Genomic DNA, 18,099 nt, shown 5'->3' on the forward strand with positions numbered 1-18,099 from the left:
ACCAATTAGGTTCTTAAAAAAGGTAAATGTTATTAAAACAAAAAGAAAATAAATACATCTGGAACTTAGGCTTTTGCTAGATTTTAAAAGAGCAATCCCAAAAATTAAGCACCCAAAATAACTTTATTGGGGGTTCAGCTTAAAGGTTACAAGCAAACAAAAGCATCTGGGGTTAGCACAGAGGAGTCCACAAGCCTTGCAGAAAATAAAAGAAATAAACCTAATTGTGTCTATCTAAACATTCCCTGTCCCAATGAATCCTTCTAGGTATGGACAATGATTTTTCATACCTGGTCCAAACTTTACACAGCATTGCAGCTGCCCCCGTCTTTTCAGCCAAGAGAGAACAACAGAGAGGCAAAGGTAAAGCTTTTCCCCCCATTTTAAAGAGTTCTAGCCTGCCCATTGGCTCTTTTGGTCAAGTGCCCACTCCCTTTTCTTTACCTAGAGGACTTTTTAACCCTTTACAGGTAAAGCAAGCAGAGAACAGCCACCAAGAGGGACTTGATAGCTAATTGGGTGTTCGTAAAAGGGAGCTACCCCCCTTTATTTATCACATGCTCCCCAAATCACAGACAGTGCTGACCAGCCTGGCTGGGTCCACACCAAGAAATCCCCTTGACCCACCTGGTGTCCAAGGTACATTACCCTGTTTAGGCCTATTTGACACTTTTTGGCCTTAACGGTCAACCCTGCCTCCCTTATGAGCTGGAAGACAGCTTGGAGGTGTTCCAGGTGTTCTGCCCCTCAATCTGAGAATATAGCCACATTGTCAAGGTAGGCGACTGCAAATTCCTGAAATCCAGCCAGAAGGTTATCTGCCAGTCTCTGGAAGGTGGCAGGTGCATTTTGCAGTCCAAAAAGGAGCACATTAAATTCATACAACCCCACATGGGTGACGAAGGCTGACCTTTTCTTGGCTGGGTCATCTAGCAGCACTTGCCAGTATGCCTTAGGTCTAAGGTGGAGATGAACTGAACACGTCCCAGTTTCTCCAATAGCTCATCTGCACATGGCATTGGATAGTTTTCTGGGAGAGTTAAAGCATTTAGCTTATGGTAGTCCTCACAAAAGTAGATTTCCCCATCTGGTTTGGGAACCAGAACCACTGGAGAGGCCCATGCACTTTCAGAGGGGCGAATTACACCCATCGGTAACATGTCCTTGATCTACCTTCTATTGCAGTTTTGGCTTGAGGAGCCATCTGGTAGGGTTGGGCTCTAATTGGGCAAGCATCACCTGTGTCAATGGATTGGTACACCTGTTCTGTCCATCCTGGGGTGGCTGAAAACGTTGGCGTGAAGCTGGTGCACAGCTCCTGGATTTGCTGTCGCTGCTTATGCCCAAGGGTCATGGAAAGGCTCACCTCTTCCACACCACCGTTGCTTTTTCCTTCATAGTAAACTCCTTCAGGCCACTCAGAGTCATCTTTCTCCTGGATTGTAAACTGGAGAACCTTGGTTTCTTGGGAATAAAAGAGCTTTAGAGAATTAATATGGTATACTTTAGGTTTTAGGGTAGGGTCTGGGAATGCAATGAGGTAATTAACAGCTCCCAGATGCTCTTGGACCATAAATGGCCCCTCCCATGATGCTTCCATCTTATTGGCCTGGAGCGCTTTCAGGACCATGACTTGGTCACCTACTTTGAAGGAACGCTCTCTGGCATGTTTATCATACCAGGCCTTTTGCTTTTGTTGAGCATCCTGTAGATTTTATCGAGCAAGGGCTAGAGAGTCTTTGAGGGTGTTTTACAGTTTGGTTACAAAGTCCAAAATGTTAGTTCCTGGAGAAGATGTAACCCCCCTCCCATTGTTGCTTCACCAACTGTAATGTCCCCTTAACTTCGTGGCCATAAACGAGTTCAAAGGGTGAAAATCCCAAACTGGGATGTGGTACAGCTCTGTAGGCAAAGAGCAACTGCTGCAACACTAGGCCCCAATCATTGGAATTTCTAAGCATGTGGACTCACCCCTGCAGCGCCTCCTGCTGGTCTCTCAGGGGATTAGCTTGATTTCCAGCCCGGAGCACCCTCTGCAGGATGGTGATCTGCCACAACTGAGCTCCGTGTCCCCCCCGTTCTCTCTGTGTCCGTTCTCTCTGAGGTGCTGCTGCCTGGCAATATCCCAACAATCTCTGTGGGTCTCCCTTGACCAGGGAGCCCCCACCCACTACCCCCACCTCGCCTCAATCTGGGCTACTGCCAGTCCTCACCTAGCCCACTCACTGGGGCAGACTGCAGTATAAAAGCCACTCATCACAGGCAAAGGGGTTTGACCTGCTGCCTCTTCTACCAGCCAGTACCTTTATGGGCCTGGCTCCTCTGGCTCTTCCCCAGCCCTGCTTCACTCTCAGGTACCCGCTTATTCCCCTGCAGCCAGGCCAGTCTGCCTCCACAGCTAGAGGAAAGACTCTGCCAGCTTCTGGCTACCCTGGCCTTCTTATAAGGCCCAGCCACCCTGATTGGGGCGTGGCCCAGGTGTAGCTCCTTCCCCAATCAGCTTGGGCTTTTTCTCCTAGCCCCTTGCCCTCTCCCAGGGCTGGCTTCTACCCTGTCAGGGCTGGAGCAGGTAACCACCCCGCTACAGAGTGCTCATTCATGAATTTATGTATCATGGCCTCCAAAGTCCCATTAAACTTCTCCACTAGGCCATTTGTTTGATGGTGGTAAGGGGTGGCAACCAAGTGGTTCACCCCAGGAGCTTCCCAAAGACGTTTCCTGGTCCCTGCCAGGAAGTTAGTTCCCGAATCTGTAAGGATGTCCAAGGGCCAACCTATCCTGGCAAAAATGTCTGCCAATGCCTGGTTCACGCTTTTAGCCCTGGTGTTACTTAGAGCTACTGCTTCCGGCCATCGGGTAGCAAAATCCATGAAAGTCAGTATGTATAGCTTTCCTCTGGGTGTCTTCTTAGGGAAAGGACCCAGAATATCCACAGCTACATGCTGAAATGGAACCTCAATGATGGGGAGTGGCTGGAGAGGGGCCTTGATCCGGTCTTAGGGTTTTTCCACCCTCTGGCACACCTCACAAGACCGGACATAGGTAGAAACATCTTGCCCATCCCCTCCCAGTGGAATGACTTCCCCAAACAGTCCTTGGTCCTATTCACTTCAGCATGGCCACTAGGATGATCATGGGCTAAGCTCAAAAGCTTTTTCCTATACTTAGTTGGAACTACCAACTGTCTCTGAGTATGCCAGTCCTCCTTGTGCCAACCAGAAAGGGTCTCCTTGTATAAGAGTCCTCCTTCTATAACAAACCTGGACCTGTTAGAAGAGCTGAGAGGCTGTGGGTCGCTCTGTGCCACCGTCCAAACTCCCTTGAGTCTCTCATCTGTTTCCTGCTCTGCCTGGAACTGCTCCCTTGATGCTGGAGACATTAGTTCCTCGCTGGGTTGTGGACTTGGGCTTGGTCCCACTGGAAGCAATGCAGGTTGTTTCTGTCGACTGTGAACCTCTCTCCGCTGGTGCACTAGGTAGTATTTCAGGCTCCTGTTCAGCCTCTTGTGCCAGTTTAGCTGCTGCTGCAGGTGTAGGCTCTGTTGTGCCCTTTGGTGCTGGCTCCCCTGACTCTGGTGGGGTTGCAAGCATGGGCTCTGGTGCTGACTGCTGCGCCAGTTCCAATCCTTGGACTGGTTCTGGCTGGGTCCCAGGAACTGGATCTACAACTGCTGCCTTTGACTCTGGTCTCGGGTCTGGTTCACCACCTCTGGCTGGGTTCCTGTACGAGGCTCAGGAATGGAATTAGGTGTGGAGGCCTGTTTAGCCTGGCTGCAGGTGACCATTCCCACCCTTTTTGTTAGCCTCACATGGTTGGCTAAGTCTTCTCCCAGCAGCATGGGAATGGGATAATCATCATAGACTGCAAAAGTCCATATTTCTAACCAGCCCTTGTACTGGACAGGCAACCTGGCTGTAGGCAAGTTAAAAGAGTTGGCCTTAAAGTGTTGCACCATCAGCTGGGCCTCTGGGTAAATGAATTTGGGGTGCACCAGGGATTGGTGGATAGCTGACACCTGTGCTCCAGTGTCTCTCCATGCAGTAATCTTCCTCCCGCCCATACTCATAGTTTCCCTTCGCTCTGGGGGTATTTGTGAGGCATCTGGGCCTGAAAGCTCTCGGTGAGACTCTGGGGTGATGAGTTGCAGTCAACTGGTGCTCTTGGGGCAGTTGGCCTTCACGTGCCCCAGCTCATTACATTTAAAGCATCGCCCAGCTGACTGTGGGCTGGGGCTAGGTGGGTGGTTGGAGAGTGGGGTGGTGGGACAAGAGGGCGTCTGGAATCTCCCTGGCTGTGTGGAGGGATCCTCCTTGTGAGGTAAGGCTTTGGGCTGACTCCGATGGTGGGGTGTCATCTCAGGTTGCCCCTTCTGGTATCTGCACCAACTGCTACTAGCTTTCTTCTTCTCCGCCATCTCCACCCATTTGGTTCCGATTTTCCCCGCCTCGATTATAGTTTTGGGCTTCCCATCTGGGGTGTACCTTTCTATTTCCTCAGGAACACCCTCAAGAACTGCTTCATTTGTATTAGGAGAGACAGATCTTCCGGAGATTTAACACTTGCTCCTGATATCCAGGCATCCCATTTTTTTACAATGTGTTAGGCGTGTCGGGAAAAGCCACGTCTCGTTTCCACCTTAGGGCTCTGAACCACCGATGGGCAGCCTCAGTGTTAGCCCCATTCTAATTCTGGCCTTTTGTTTAAAAAGTTCATACTCGTTCATGTGTTCTTTAGGCATTTCAGCTGCCACCTCTGCTAAGGGTCCACTGAGTTGTGGCCTCAGCTCCACCATATACTGGTGTTGTACCCAAGGTAGGCCCTTTCAAAATTTTCTAAGAAGGTCTCAGTATCATCATCTATCTTGTATGTATGGGGAATTTCTTGGAATGGGGAACGGTACCTGGAGAAGGACTGTTAGGGTTACCTGGTGGACCCAGCTTAGCCCTTTCCAGCTCTAAGCGCTTCAGCTCTAACTCCTCCTCCAAGCGCTTCGCCTGCATTTCCGCCTCTGCTTCTAAGTACTTTGCCTCTGCTTCCAACTCCAAGCGCTTCATTTCCAAGCACTTCCCCTCTCTTCTCTCCTCTGATTCCAAGTGCGCCATTTCCAAGCGCTTCTCTTCTCTCCTCTCCTCCAAGCGGGTTGCCTCTAGGAAGAGATTCCTTTCTGCCTCAGTTAGAACTCAGACTGGGTTAAGGGCATCCCTCCATCCTGGCACCTGGATCTTGGTCAGGGAAGGGCTGACCCTTCCCTCCTGGGAAGTCCCTATTCCCCCATCCCCTCCCTGCATTTCTGTCATGGAGCTGGATATCTGGGCTTGATCTGGGTCTGTCTTCTCCATAGCGTGCCACTTTGGGAAGACTGGTTTCTCTAGGATTTCGGTGCTTGACCTCAACCTCATGCACAGGCTGCCCTACTCTAGCCTAACTATTTCATTGCCACGAAGATAGAAAAGAAAAGAAAAAAAAATAAACTGCTTGTTGGACTCCCCAGCTTTGCAGGCTGCAAAAAGGAGAATTGTGTCCTTTTAAAATCCTGAGGTCTGTGCTTCCTGTTCAAAATAATCCCACCACTCTGCCACCATGTCAAGGCTGATTCCCCACTCTGCCACTTTGCGTGCAGAAAGTGGGGGCCCACAAGGATTTTAAAAATTAATACTTGCCACTCCAGGCTTGTATTAAACCCCCAAGGTTAGAGCTTTTCTCTGACCTTGGCTTGGTAAACACTGCCACCACCCAAGTGAAAAACTGCCTTTTGCAAATCCTGGAAAAACTCACTTGGGAAGTTTTCCCTGAGGCCCCTCGGCTTTTCCATTCTCCCTCCGGGAAGCCAAGAAAGAAAACAAACAAAACCCAGCTGTTGCCACCAGCTAATTGAAAAACATATGCACAGACCTTTTAGGACACAAAACCAATCAGGTTCTTCAAAAGGGTAAATTTTATTAAAAACAAAAATAAAGAAAATACACCTGGAACTTAGGCATTTGCTAGATTTTAAAAGAGCAATTCCAAAAATTAAGCACCCAAAATAACTTTATTGGGAGTTCAGCTTAAAGGTTACAAGCAAACAAAAGCATCTGGGGTTAGCACAGAGGAGTTCACAAGATTGTGTCTATCTAAACATTCCCTGTCCCAATGAATCCTTCTAGGTATGGACGATGATTTTTCATACCTGGTCCAAACTTTACACAGCATTGCAGCTGCCCCCATCTCTTCAGCCAAGAGAGAACAGCAAAGGTGAAGCTTTTCCCCCCATTTTAAAAAGTTCTAGCCTGCCCATTGGCTCTTTTGGTCAAGTGCCCTCTCCCTTTTCTTTACATAGGGGACTTTTTAACCCTTTACAGGTAAAGCAAGCAGAGAACAGCTACCAAGAGGGACTTTATGGCTAACTGGCTGGCTGGGTGTTCCGAAAAGGGAGTTACCCCCCTTCATTAATGACAGGCAGCGAAGGGACTAACATGCAGCCAGTGCATTCTGTGGCTGGGGTTATCATTGTCAAGGAGCCAGAGGCAGTAGAGGGGGAGAACGAGGCTGGGGTATTAGGAAATTATTCTATTAAAAACCAACAAAATGACATGCCCCAAAACGTCATTAACACAGAGTTAAGGTTGCTCAGTGGTGCCTTGTGCACCCCAGAATGCAGAAAGCAGCTAAACTTAACCCTCTGAAAACCTGGAAATACAGAGTTACAGTGCACTCCAGCCCTGTGTAGGGTGGGGCTGGCTGGGGACAGGGGCAGGGCCATGTCTGGGGAGGCCTGGCTGAGTGGGGATGGGGGTACATGGCTAGGAAGAGAGAAGGGAACCTAGCTGGGTGTCAGTTTGGCCTACGTAACCAAGGAAGTGTGTGACCCTGTGTGACGAACTGGGACTGTTCTTGCTGGGGTGTGGGAATGCTGACAGGGGAGTGTGACTAGGATGGTCTGCATCGGGGGATGGGAGTCGGCCCGAGGGAACATACCTGAGCTTGTAACATGAGAACCCAGAGGGGTTGGAAGTCAGGTGACTCCGGGGCCCGGGAAACTGAACAAAGGCTGTGGGAGGGGTGGCTGAAGGCAGAGTGCTGGAAGGAGGCTGGAGAGATGGCTGGGAGGCAGAGATGGCTCTGACCCCCCAAGGGGAGTGGGCTGGGATGCCTGGGACCCCAAGCTGGACCTAACTGAGGGGGGCCCTGTTGTCTGTGCCTGCAAGACCTGTCTTGGACTGTATTCCTGTCATCCAAATAAACCTTCTGCTTTACTGGCTGGCTGAGAGTCATGGTGAATCACAGGAAGCCGGGGGTGCAGGGCCCTGAGTCCCCCAATACTCCGTGACACCCTGTAGTAAGCTGGTACCTGTGGTGCATGTACACAGCAGCAGAGGGCGCCAGACAGCAAGGAAAAACATTTTATCTGCTAATAGCTTCCGAAAGTGCTAATAGCTTAATGAGATGTGTAAGCTAAGAGCATCCCAGTGCCAGAGGGCAACATGAGACTAAAAAATGTGTTTGCCATACAAGTCTGGGGAGTGGTAAACAGGTTTCTCCCAGACAGAGGACAAACCTCCAGCCACATGTCCTCATTCGCCTGGCAATCACATGGCAAGTGGCCTTTTATTTGCAGAGAGGGGGCAGGAACAGATCAGTGTGCATTATAGCAGGGGAAGAAGCCAGCACAGACCCTCCTTCACCACCAGACTCCATGTTGCCTTCCTCACAACTTGAATTAACGTTACTTTGGGGGGAACCTTCATAAGACTTTCAAAGGCTCCCTGGACCATAATACAGGAGGCAAGGACCCGAAGGGATCATTCACCTAAGAAGACAAAGGAACCGAGCGCTTTGGATTTTGCGGGAGTTCCTGACCGAGGTGGTGGGCAGCCATCTTGCGGGAAGGAGGTGTGATGAGATTCTTACCTGGAAGCAAGCCTGTGGTTTTGGTAAGGGTTAGTCACTAGAAAGCATGGTTTTACTTTTGTTTGTGTGTAACCCTTTCTAACTGTATTCCTTCTACGTGGTATCACTTAAAAGCCTCTCTTCTTTTGTTAATAGACTTGTTTTACTTTTAATCTAAACCAGCCCAGTGCTGTGTTTGAAAGGAGGTGAATGTTAACTCCGATTAAAGTGATACGCGGTGCATTTTTCTCTTTAGAGGAGCAAACAGACCTTATAATTCCTCTGATTGTTCCAGAAAAGTGCTGGACATTGCAGAGCACACATTTTTGGGAAAATTCAGGACTGGGTGGTGTTGGGGTCACTGGGCCACTTGTCACCAAAGCTGGTGGAAACCAGGAAGCGACGGCGTTGCTGCAGAAGGTAAGCTGCTGATGTCAGAGTACTGGATCAGGGCTGCACCGCGGACAGGCAGAGCACATGCTTGTTGTTGACTGTGAGCAACCCAGGCAGATGGCTGCACCAGCAGAGCCTTTGAAGCACTTGGGGTTACTGGGCATGGGGTGACACAACCCTCACGCCAGAACGTGATAGGAGGGACAAGGGGAGGGTGAGCTTGAAATATTGGTGGGGGTCTATATGTTGAGGGGTTGATGGGACAGATGGGATATCAATCTTATCTCATGCATTTAAACTTACTATAACCCCATCACCCTTGTGCACAGGCTGCCATCTAACACTTTCACTTAGCCATCACTAAATCTATGGAGCCTGGTTAAGCTCACCTCTCTGCTGGCAATCCCTAGGCCTGCTACTGACACATCCTACAGAACTCTGCACCACCTGAGATCTCTCACTGTACACATTCAGGTGTCCCTTTTGACCACACCACAGGCATGTGTGTGTCAGGAAGAGGGTCGTCAGCCTCTGCCCCCAGAGGGACAGGGCTTCCCAGGTCACAATCCCAGCTCTCCTATGCTGCTCCAAGTAGCTCCTGTCCCAGTCAGTACAGCTACCCCTAACACAGTGAATTCAGTTGGAGTGCAGGCAGGTAACTCCCAGCAGCTACTGCCATCTCCAAGGGGGCAAAGTGATGGCTGTGTGGCTATTTGCCTTTACTCCATATGTCTTGGTTTTTAGAGCTGAAAGATTTGCTGGACTCCATGTTCTGGAAGGGCATGAGCTGTCACTGGGCACCCTTAACTCTGTGCTGATGACGTTTTTTGTCAGTGAATGATAGTGAACTCGAGCACTTGGGCCTTGGTAAGCAGCTATGTGAGCTATGGGGAATGCTTTGTCAGAAGCTGATCAGAGGGAACTTATTTCTAGCGATGTAAGGTCTTCTTTTCTCTGCAGCAAGCCAAGAGAAGCTGAGTTACCTCGGTTGGCTTTTCAGAGTGTTTGGATGAGTTATGTTTTGTGGACTGTTTCTTTGGTTTTATTGCCGTTTGCTCACTATGTTTAAATAACTCCTGTTTTTAAGAAGATTACTGTTGTCTGGGTAGCTTCACGCAGTTGTTCCCAAAGAGATGAGAATCTCTCAGCATCTTTGGAGTAGAGCTGAAGGGCAAGGACTTTCTGGAACCTAAGTTAACCACCATGCATGGTCGCAGTCAGACAGAAGTGTTTTCTCCCATTAAGGCAGCGGTCCCCAAACTTTTTTGGTCATGCCCCTTCCCCTCTTACCCTGTTTGCGCTCCCCTGAGTTGGGAGCTGGGTCCGTGGTTGTGGTACACCCCACTGTTTGGGGACCACTGCATTAAGGTGTCTTGCAAAGGGCTGTGGCCATTGAATACAGAGGGAAAGTCCAAAGAGGAGACGTGACAGACAGGGGGCTGGTGACATGGAGCAGCAGGGGGAATGTCCTGAGTGGGACACCCGTCAGACTGTGGAATTATCTCCCAAGGGAAGTTGCAAAAGCCCAGTTGCTTTGGTCTGTTGAAACTAGAGTGGACAAGACACAAGGCAATGTACCACAGGGAGCAATCCTGCAGTGGCCAGGAACTGGACTGAGTGACCTCTAGCTTCTGGGACGCAAACACACTTCTGAGTGTCAAAGTCTGAGTGAGAGCAGTACAGAGATTCCACAAGGAACATGGTGGATTGTTCCTCCATATCATTTCTCAATCTTTCCCAGAAGACTTCAGCATCCCTTTCACAAGGCCCCAAGTCAATATCTAGGTTCATGTCTGAGGAGGGTCTGATTATTATTAGAAACCCAGTATCTTCAGCTCTTCCTCCTCCCAGCTCTCTTTGCTATTGTGGGGCATTAGTCACGTCCTCTCTCATTAAGCATTTGATTAATTTTCTCTGTTTCACCCACACGGTCCTTGATCTGCCAGTCCTGAGCTTTTAATCATTTCTGCAAACCTCTGGTGTTGCCTGGTGGCTAAAGACACTGATCATTTAAAGGACAGTTAGCAAAGTGACGTCGTCAAGGCTGGATTAAGGTTATGAGGGGCTGAAGGCTAATGGGAGGGCAGGACCTAAGTATGAATTACATATTGCAAAAAAAAATAATAAAGTCATCAAACATTTCTCTACATACATATTTACATATTATGTATTTATATAAAATTAACAAGTTTATTATCTACTCTCACGACACTCAATCCTTCAAACAGATACTTCTGAGTAAGAGGTAGCCCGAGGGATGCTACACTGTCCTTCTCTTAGGCCTCCTTCCTCCTAGGTAGTGGAGTGCTCACCCGTCTGAGCGTGAACACTGCAACTTTCCCCTTCCTGCTATCCTCTTTCAACCTTGTGCTTCTACCCTCAGCTCTCCTCATGGCACAGTGCAAAGCCAAGCCCTTCACGTGTTTCCCCCAAGCTATGGACGCTACACCACATACCCTATCTCACTCTGCCTGCAGTCTGGGAGGCAGTCAGCTTTTATTATGTAAAAGAAAACCACTCAGTTGTAAAATCCACTGAAGTAGAGGAAGTAGTAGGGAGGAAATTACATTGGGTTCATTATATTTTAGGACGTCTTGCTCTGAAAGCTGCCTCCCAGTGTTGCACTGGCTGCCTCCCAGGGTTGCAGTGTTTTCACACTGAACCCAAATATTATTTGTGGGATGATACCCAGTTTGTGTAGTTAATCTCCAGTGATTCACCACATCAGGCCATTCTGTCACCAAGCTTTTCCACAATTAGAAGCATAGAATAGAATCATAGGATTGGAAGGGATCTCGAGAGGTCATCTAGTCCAGTCCCCTGCACTCATGGTAGGACTAAGTATGATCTATTCTGGAATGTGTGATCAGCAGCTCTGACATGAGGTTTTTTAAGCATGAGTTCTGTGTGCACCAGCCCCCTACGGTTTCATAGAATCATAGACTTTAAGGTCAGAAGGGACCATTATGATCATCTAGTCTGACCTCCTCCACAATACAGGCCACAGAATCTCACCCACCCACTCCTGTATCAAACCTGTGTCTGAGCCACTGAAGTCCTCGAATCATGGTTTAAAGACTTCAAGGTGCAGAGAATCTTCCAGCAAGTGACCCGTGCTCCATGCTGCAGAGGAAGGTGAAAAAACCCCAGGGCTTCTGCCAATCTGCCCTGGAGGAAAATTCCTTCCCAACCCCAAATATGGCGATCAGCTAAACCCTGAGCATGTGGGCAAGACTTACCAGCCAGACACCCTGGAAAGAATTCTCTGTAGTAGCTCAGATCCCACCTCATCTAACATCCCATCACAAGCCATTGGGCATATTTACCGCTAGTAGTCAAAGACAAATTAATTGCCAAAATTAGACTATCCCATCATACCATCCCCTCCATAAATTTATCAAGCTTAGTCTTGAAGCCAGATATGTCTTTTGCCCCCACTACTCCCCTTGGAAGGCTGTTCAAGAACTTCACTCTGATGGTTAGAAACCTTCGTCTAATTTCAAGTCGAAACGTCCTGATGGCCAATTTATATCCATTTGTTCTTGTGTCCACATTGGTACTAAGCTTAAATAATTCATCTCCCTCCCTGGTATTTATTCCTCTGATATATTTAGAGAGAGCAATCATATCTCCCCTCAGCCTTCTTTTGGTTAGGCTAAACAAGCCAAGCTCTTTAAGTCTCCTTTCATATGACAGGTTTTCCATTCCTCAGATCATCCTAGTGTCTGTTACAGCTGTCCCCCTGTTGGATTCCTTTTTCTCCTTCCTTTCTGTTTGTGCTGAGTGGCTGCCCCCCACCCCGCCCCCTGCCCCGGCCATGGAACTGACCAAAGTCACAGCCTGGCCCTGCTCATGGAAATGGCTTGTGCAGACTGACTGGAGCCATTGCTCTGCTCAGGGAGGGAGGGGGGCTTTTTGCTCCTTTGTCTAGCTTCTTTGTTCGGACCCGGCTCGGTGTAGGGTGCTCTGCCCAGGTATGCAAGACCTAAAGTGGCCACATAGCTGAGCATACGAGTCATACCTGTGACTCAGAACTTGCCCAGACATGTCCTGTGCCTACCTGCAGCCTTTCCCTGCCTTCTCTCCTCCCCTGGATTAAGGGGAACCAATCAAAGTTACTAGCGGGAAACTGCCTGAATTTGCCCTTAAAACCAGACATTTTCTGATCAGACCCCCGGAGAAGGTCCTTTCTTTGCCACCTGGTCTGATCAGCTAGGGGTCTTTGGGGGGCCCTCTCCCCGCTCTCGTTTGTTTTAGAGTGTACCCCCGTTTTTAAACTCCCCTCCCACGAACAACGAATTTGTGCCTGGAGATCTCCTGATTATTGTAAGCGAATCGAGTCCTCTCTGCGTCCTCTGATGCTGAAACTGCTGTTCCTGCTGCTGCTTTGGGGATTGGTAAGGAAAAACCTCTTGCACACTCCCCTTGTTCTAGCTGCTGGCTTTCTCAGGCAGACCCAAGCTAACTCCTTGGTCTGTATCTGTAATCTGCTTCTAGCTCCGCAGAGCCTTTGCTGCTAGAAATAAGCCTGCTTGCAGCCACCACTAGTTAAACCCCGCCTCCCCTTGAAGCTGTATCCTGGGCACACACCACTCTGCCCTCTGGAACTACCCCTAGTATAAGGTGCACCCATTAGGTTAGATTTAGCCTTTAGTCTAGATAAATTGTAATTTCATTTTGCATAGTTGTGGTTAAGTTAGGTTTAGAAAATTGCTTGCATTGTACTCTGTAAATTAGGCTTAAAGAATTGTTGCATTGTGTTTTGTTACTTGCTAATTTGTGTAGTCTTGGTGATGTAAGCAGAGTCAGGATGAGCTCTACCCTGACATCTGGTGGTGAATTATGGCCAGTGTGGAAAAGAACTCCAGGGGCTGATCTTGTTTGCATAGGCACACCCACTCGCCTGGCATGAAACCACAGCAACTCAAAGTGGTTACTTTGGCTGGTGTGGGATCCCCAGTTTCTCTGTTATTGGGGCAGGAAGAATAAAGTTTTGTTACCCTGATTCTGTGAATCAAGGCCAGTGGAACTGTTGTATGACAGAAGGACTGAGTGAGTCATTCACCATTACCTAAGTAGCATTTGCTTGTCAAGGGGCATGGGTTACAAAACCAAGTGAATTGAGAGAGGTTGGGGGCAGGTATTGGTACCTGGTGGTGTGGGTCCCTTTTGTGGGCCTGAAACACCAATTGCACTACTACTACTACTACTACTACTACTACTCTCCACTGTTGAATGTCAGAGTTAACTTTGATTCCCTTAGGAGTCTAGTTACAGAGTGCTTTGGGTCGCTGGTTTCAAGAACCAACGGGAGAGGACACGGCCCAGTTCGCTGGGGTGGGTCTTCGCTCATGGTCTGGTCTATGAACTCTAGTTGTGGTGTTTTCCCAATTTAATGCTATGTTGTTTACCTCATGTTATTAAACATTTTCTGCTACACCGAGGCTCTGTGCTTGCGAGAGGGGAAATATTGCCTCTTCGAGGCGCCTAGGGGTTTGTGTAAGATTTTCCCAGGTCACTGGGTGGGGGCTCGAGCTGGTTCTGTGTCACGCTGTTGGGAATGGACCCCTATGTACTGAACCCGGCCCTTGCTGCTATCAACTTGGCCTGGCAGAAGGGTTACAGTTAAGTTAAATCATAGATAAGATTTTGCTGTGTTCTGTATAATTGTCTCTCTGCTGTTTAAACTTGCAGCCTGTCTGCTCTCTCTCTCTTAATCCCTTCCCCCATGTGCTCACCCTGCTCCTGCTGCTGCCAAACCTCAATTGTATTGCTGAAGTCTAGCATAAAACCCCATTGGTTACCCCTTTTTCTCTCTAACACACCTCACATTTTACATTTACACCACTGTGACACATTTTTACCTAAAGTTGTTGGTTATTTAATACATTTTACCCATAACTGTTAGTTGGTTATATGCTGCTGTGACACACGCTTTACATAGGAACTGTTAGCTACCTGTTACATTTATACTTCAGTGTTAATTGGTTACCAACTGTATTGTACCCCACTGTATTGTACCCCACTATTGAAACCCCCTATCCTATTTACTAAAAGAAACCCCTCCCCAATTGTCTACCTTAACAAACCCCGTACTCCTCACTATTGAATTTTCCCTGTTTTTGCATTTTCTTAATAAAGTTTATTTTGCACCCCACCAGTGCAGTAGTTGTCCCCCAAGATCCCCTACCTGCTGGCAGGGTCACCTAGTAGTCTCTGTACCTGTTCCAGTTTGAATTCATCCTTTCTAAACATGGGAGACCAGAACTGCACACAGTATTCCAGATGAGGTCTCACCAGTGCCTTGTATAACAGTACTAACACCTCCTTATCTCTACTGGAAATACCACGCCTGATGCATCCCAAGACCGCATTATCTTTTTTCATGGCCATATCCCATTGGTGGCTCATAGTCATCCTATGATCAACCAATACTCCGGGGTCCTTCTTCTCCTCTGTTACTTCCAACTGATGCCTCCCCAATTTATAACAATAGTTCTTGTTATTAATCCCTAAATGCATGACCTTGCACTTTTCACTATTAAATTTCATCCTATTACTATTACTCCAGTTTACAAGGTCATCCAGATCTTCCTGTATGATATCCCGGTCCTTCTCGGTATTGGCAATACATCCCAGCTTTGTGTCATCCGCAAACTTTATTAGCACATTCCCACTTTTTGTGCCAAGTAATAAAAAGATTAAATAAGATTGGTCCCAAAACCGATCCCTGAGGAACTCCACTAGTAACCTCCCTCCACCCTGACAATTCACCTTTCAGTACGACCCGTTGTAGTTTCCCCTTTAACCAGTTCCTTATCCACCTTTCAATTTGTTTGTTTTAAGCTTTCTGTAAGAAAAAGGTAGCAGCTAGAAGGGACACAGATTTTTAGATGGTTGTCCAGTCATAATATTGAGCACTTCTGTACTATGTTAGCTCTTCAAAATCACTGTACAAACATTAAACAAACGTAATCTAAAGCCTTTCTGCTTTTGAATGACTAGGAGTTGACAAAACAGAGTTATTCCCTGTTGTGTTCTCTACCCCCCTGAACAAAAAGACTTCACTGAAAAGCAGCATCTTAAAAGAACCATTAAGGATCTTTCAAAAGAACAGTCCCACCAAGGCTGCTATAGTGACACCCTTGTTACATCAAGTCTGGTGTTTGTTTAAAGCTAGTGTTCCTGTTTCATTTGCATGTGTTAATCAAGCAGACCTTGCTTATTTTTTTCCTTAAAGTGCTCAGAGTTTAGGGGAGGAAAGTGAATGAGATTCTGCTTATACCAGATGTGAAAAGCAGAAGGGACCAAAATCTATTCCTGTGCAAAAATCTGTTCTCCCTGAAGTCAATAAGGCTACAGAGGTGTAACTGTCAGCAGGAATTGGCCTGTGTTCTCATTCCCTTCTCAAATCACATTCCATGCTTACCCAATATTTTCCACTTCGGAAAGACGTTAATTTGAGTTGGGGCAGAAAAATGAGGACTAACTTCAGGTTTATTTAGCTTTAAGTTTTTGGAATGAAATTCAACAGAGGTCAAATGTGAGGTACTTTTATGATGGATTGAACTGCTAGAGAACTAGCAAATGGACAGAACCTGCCTTTAGCTTATTCAGCCAGTCTTTCTATCATAGCCTGCTAAGAAGAGGATTTAAAATCCTTGAGGGAGAGGGGAAAGAGAAACCTACAACACTGTGTGTTGAGCTTCCTCCAGTGCCTTTGCAACCCGTTAAAAGTAGAAAGATGCATTGGCCTTTGGAACTAGGATGAGCATAAGGAAAGAACTTAGTTGCCTGTGCAGCCCAGTACAGAAAAATACATCCCAGTACAGGGATCGGCAACCTTTGGAACATGGCCCGCCAGGATAAGCACCCTGGTGGGCCGGGCTGGTTTGTTTACCTGCCACGTCCGCAGGTTCAGCCAATCACGGCTCCCACTGGCTGCAGTTCACCACTCCAGGCCAATGGGGGCGGTGGGAAGCAGCGGCCAGCACATCCCTCGGCCCACGCCGCTTCCCGCAGCCCCCATTGACCTGAAGTGGCGAATCTTGGCCAGTGGGAGTCATGATCGGCTGAACCTGCAGACGTGGCAGGTAAACAAACCGGCCCGGCCTGCCAGGGTGCTTACCCTGGAGGGCTGTGTGCCAAAGGTTGCCGATCCCTGTCCCAGTAAAAGAAAAAAAAATGGATTTCTTTTATATTTAGTACAGTTCAATACAGTATTGAACACAGTGCATTATGAATCTGAAGCCCCTCAATGGAAGGTACTGTAAAAGTTAAAATACTGGTATCCAGAATGGGATGTTTTGTTTTGTTTTTCCTACAGGTGTGTGGGAATTCATTCCTTATACATAGGAGGGGCAACAGTTCTGGCTGGAGCTGGATAGAGTGTGTCCAGGTTCTGTGCAAGCTTCCCACCCTACCACTCTGGTATTGCCCCTTCCTCCCGCATCCCCTTGCCCTGCCCCCCTTCCCCTCAGGCACTCACCAGTTATCCAGAAATGGGACCCAGTACACATAGAAGATTATGGTGATGGGCACTAGGACCCAGGAGGCAGCGTCTTGGAGCTGCCTGCCAGCCTCAGCAGAGGAGAGGGACAGAGGGAGCCTCTTCCCTCCCTGACAGGTAAGCAGAGCTTCGGAGGCCTGGTCTACACTACGGGTTTAGGTTGACTTTAGCCGCGTTAAACCGAATTAAGCCTGGACACGTCCACACAACGAAGCCCTTTCTTTCGACTTAAAGGGTCCTTTAAACCAGTTTATTTACACCACCTCCGACGAGGGGATTAGCGATAAAACTGGCCTTTGCGGGTCGGAATTGGGGTAGTGTGGACGGAATTCGACGTTATTGGCCTCCGGGAGCTATCCCACAGTGCTTCATTGTGACCGCTCTGGACAGCACTCTCAACTAAGATGCACTGACCAGGTAGACAGGAAAAGACCCGCGAATGTTTGAATTTCATTTCCTGTTTGCTCAGCGTGGAGAGCACAGGTGACCACGCAGAGCTCATCAGCACAGGTAACCGTGATGGAGTCCCAGGATCGCAGAAGAGCTCCAGCATGGACCGAACGGGAGGTACAAGATCTGCTCGCCATATGGGGAGATGAAGCAGTGATCGCTGAACTCCGTAGCAGTAAAAGAAATGGAAAAGTATTAGAAAAGATCTCCAAGGCCATGAAGGACCGAGGCCATAACAGGGACACACAGCAGTGCCGCGTGAAAATTAAGGAGCTACGGCAAGTTTACCACAAAGCCAGAGAAGCAAACGGAAGGTCCGGGGCAGAGCCGCAAACTTGCCACTACTACGCGGAGCTGCATGCGATCCTAGGGGGTGCAGCCACCACTACCCCAACTGTGTGCTATGACTCTCTCACTGGAGAAACACACAGGGAAGACGGTTCGGGGAACGAGGAAGATGACGATGGAGGTACTGTAGGTAGCTCACAGCAGCAAGGAAGCGGAGAAACCGGTTTCCCCAACAGCCAGGATATGTTTGTGACCCTGGACCTGGAACCAGTAACCCCCGAATTCACCCAAGACCCTCAGGGCACACAGGAGACCTCTGGTGAGTGTAACTTTGTAACTATTTGTAAACATTACAAAAAAAAAAGCAAGCGTGTTTAATGATTAATTTGCCCTGGCAATCGCGGCCAGTACATCTACTGGAAAAGTCTGTTAACGTGTATGGGGATGGAGCGGAAATCCTCCAGGGACATCTCCAGAAAGCTCTCCTGGTTGAAATGGGGTGATTTTATTAAGGGGACATTCAGAGGCGCCCGTTCCTGCTCTTCTGACCAGAAATGTTCCCCGCTGTTAACCACGCGGTGGGGGAGGGG

At 48.3% G+C, this 18,099-nt stretch overlaps 1 protein-coding gene across 1 annotated transcript in view; it reads right to left on the reverse strand.

Annotated features, from left to right (window-relative positions):
- Window positions 1-701: 701 nt before the first annotated feature.
- The window catches only part of LOC117882938, an 87,452-nt gene continuing 70,054 nt past the window's right edge, over window positions 702-18,099 (reverse strand). The window contains exons 2-4 of the mRNA XM_034781831.1: window positions 4,925-5,164; window positions 1,367-1,464; window positions 702-752 (exon numbers count right to left, since the gene is read on the reverse strand). Of these exons, the coding sequence (XP_034637722.1) occupies window positions 702-752; window positions 1,367-1,464; window positions 4,925-5,164 (389 nt within the window). The remainder of the gene's footprint in view (window positions 753-1,366; window positions 1,465-4,924; window positions 5,165-18,099) is intronic.

This window comes from Trachemys scripta, chromosome 9, assembly GCF_013100865.1.
Source record: "Trachemys scripta elegans isolate TJP31775 chromosome 9, CAS_Tse_1.0, whole genome shotgun sequence".
Classification (NCBI taxonomy): Eukaryota; Metazoa; Chordata; order Testudines; family Emydidae; genus Trachemys; species Trachemys scripta.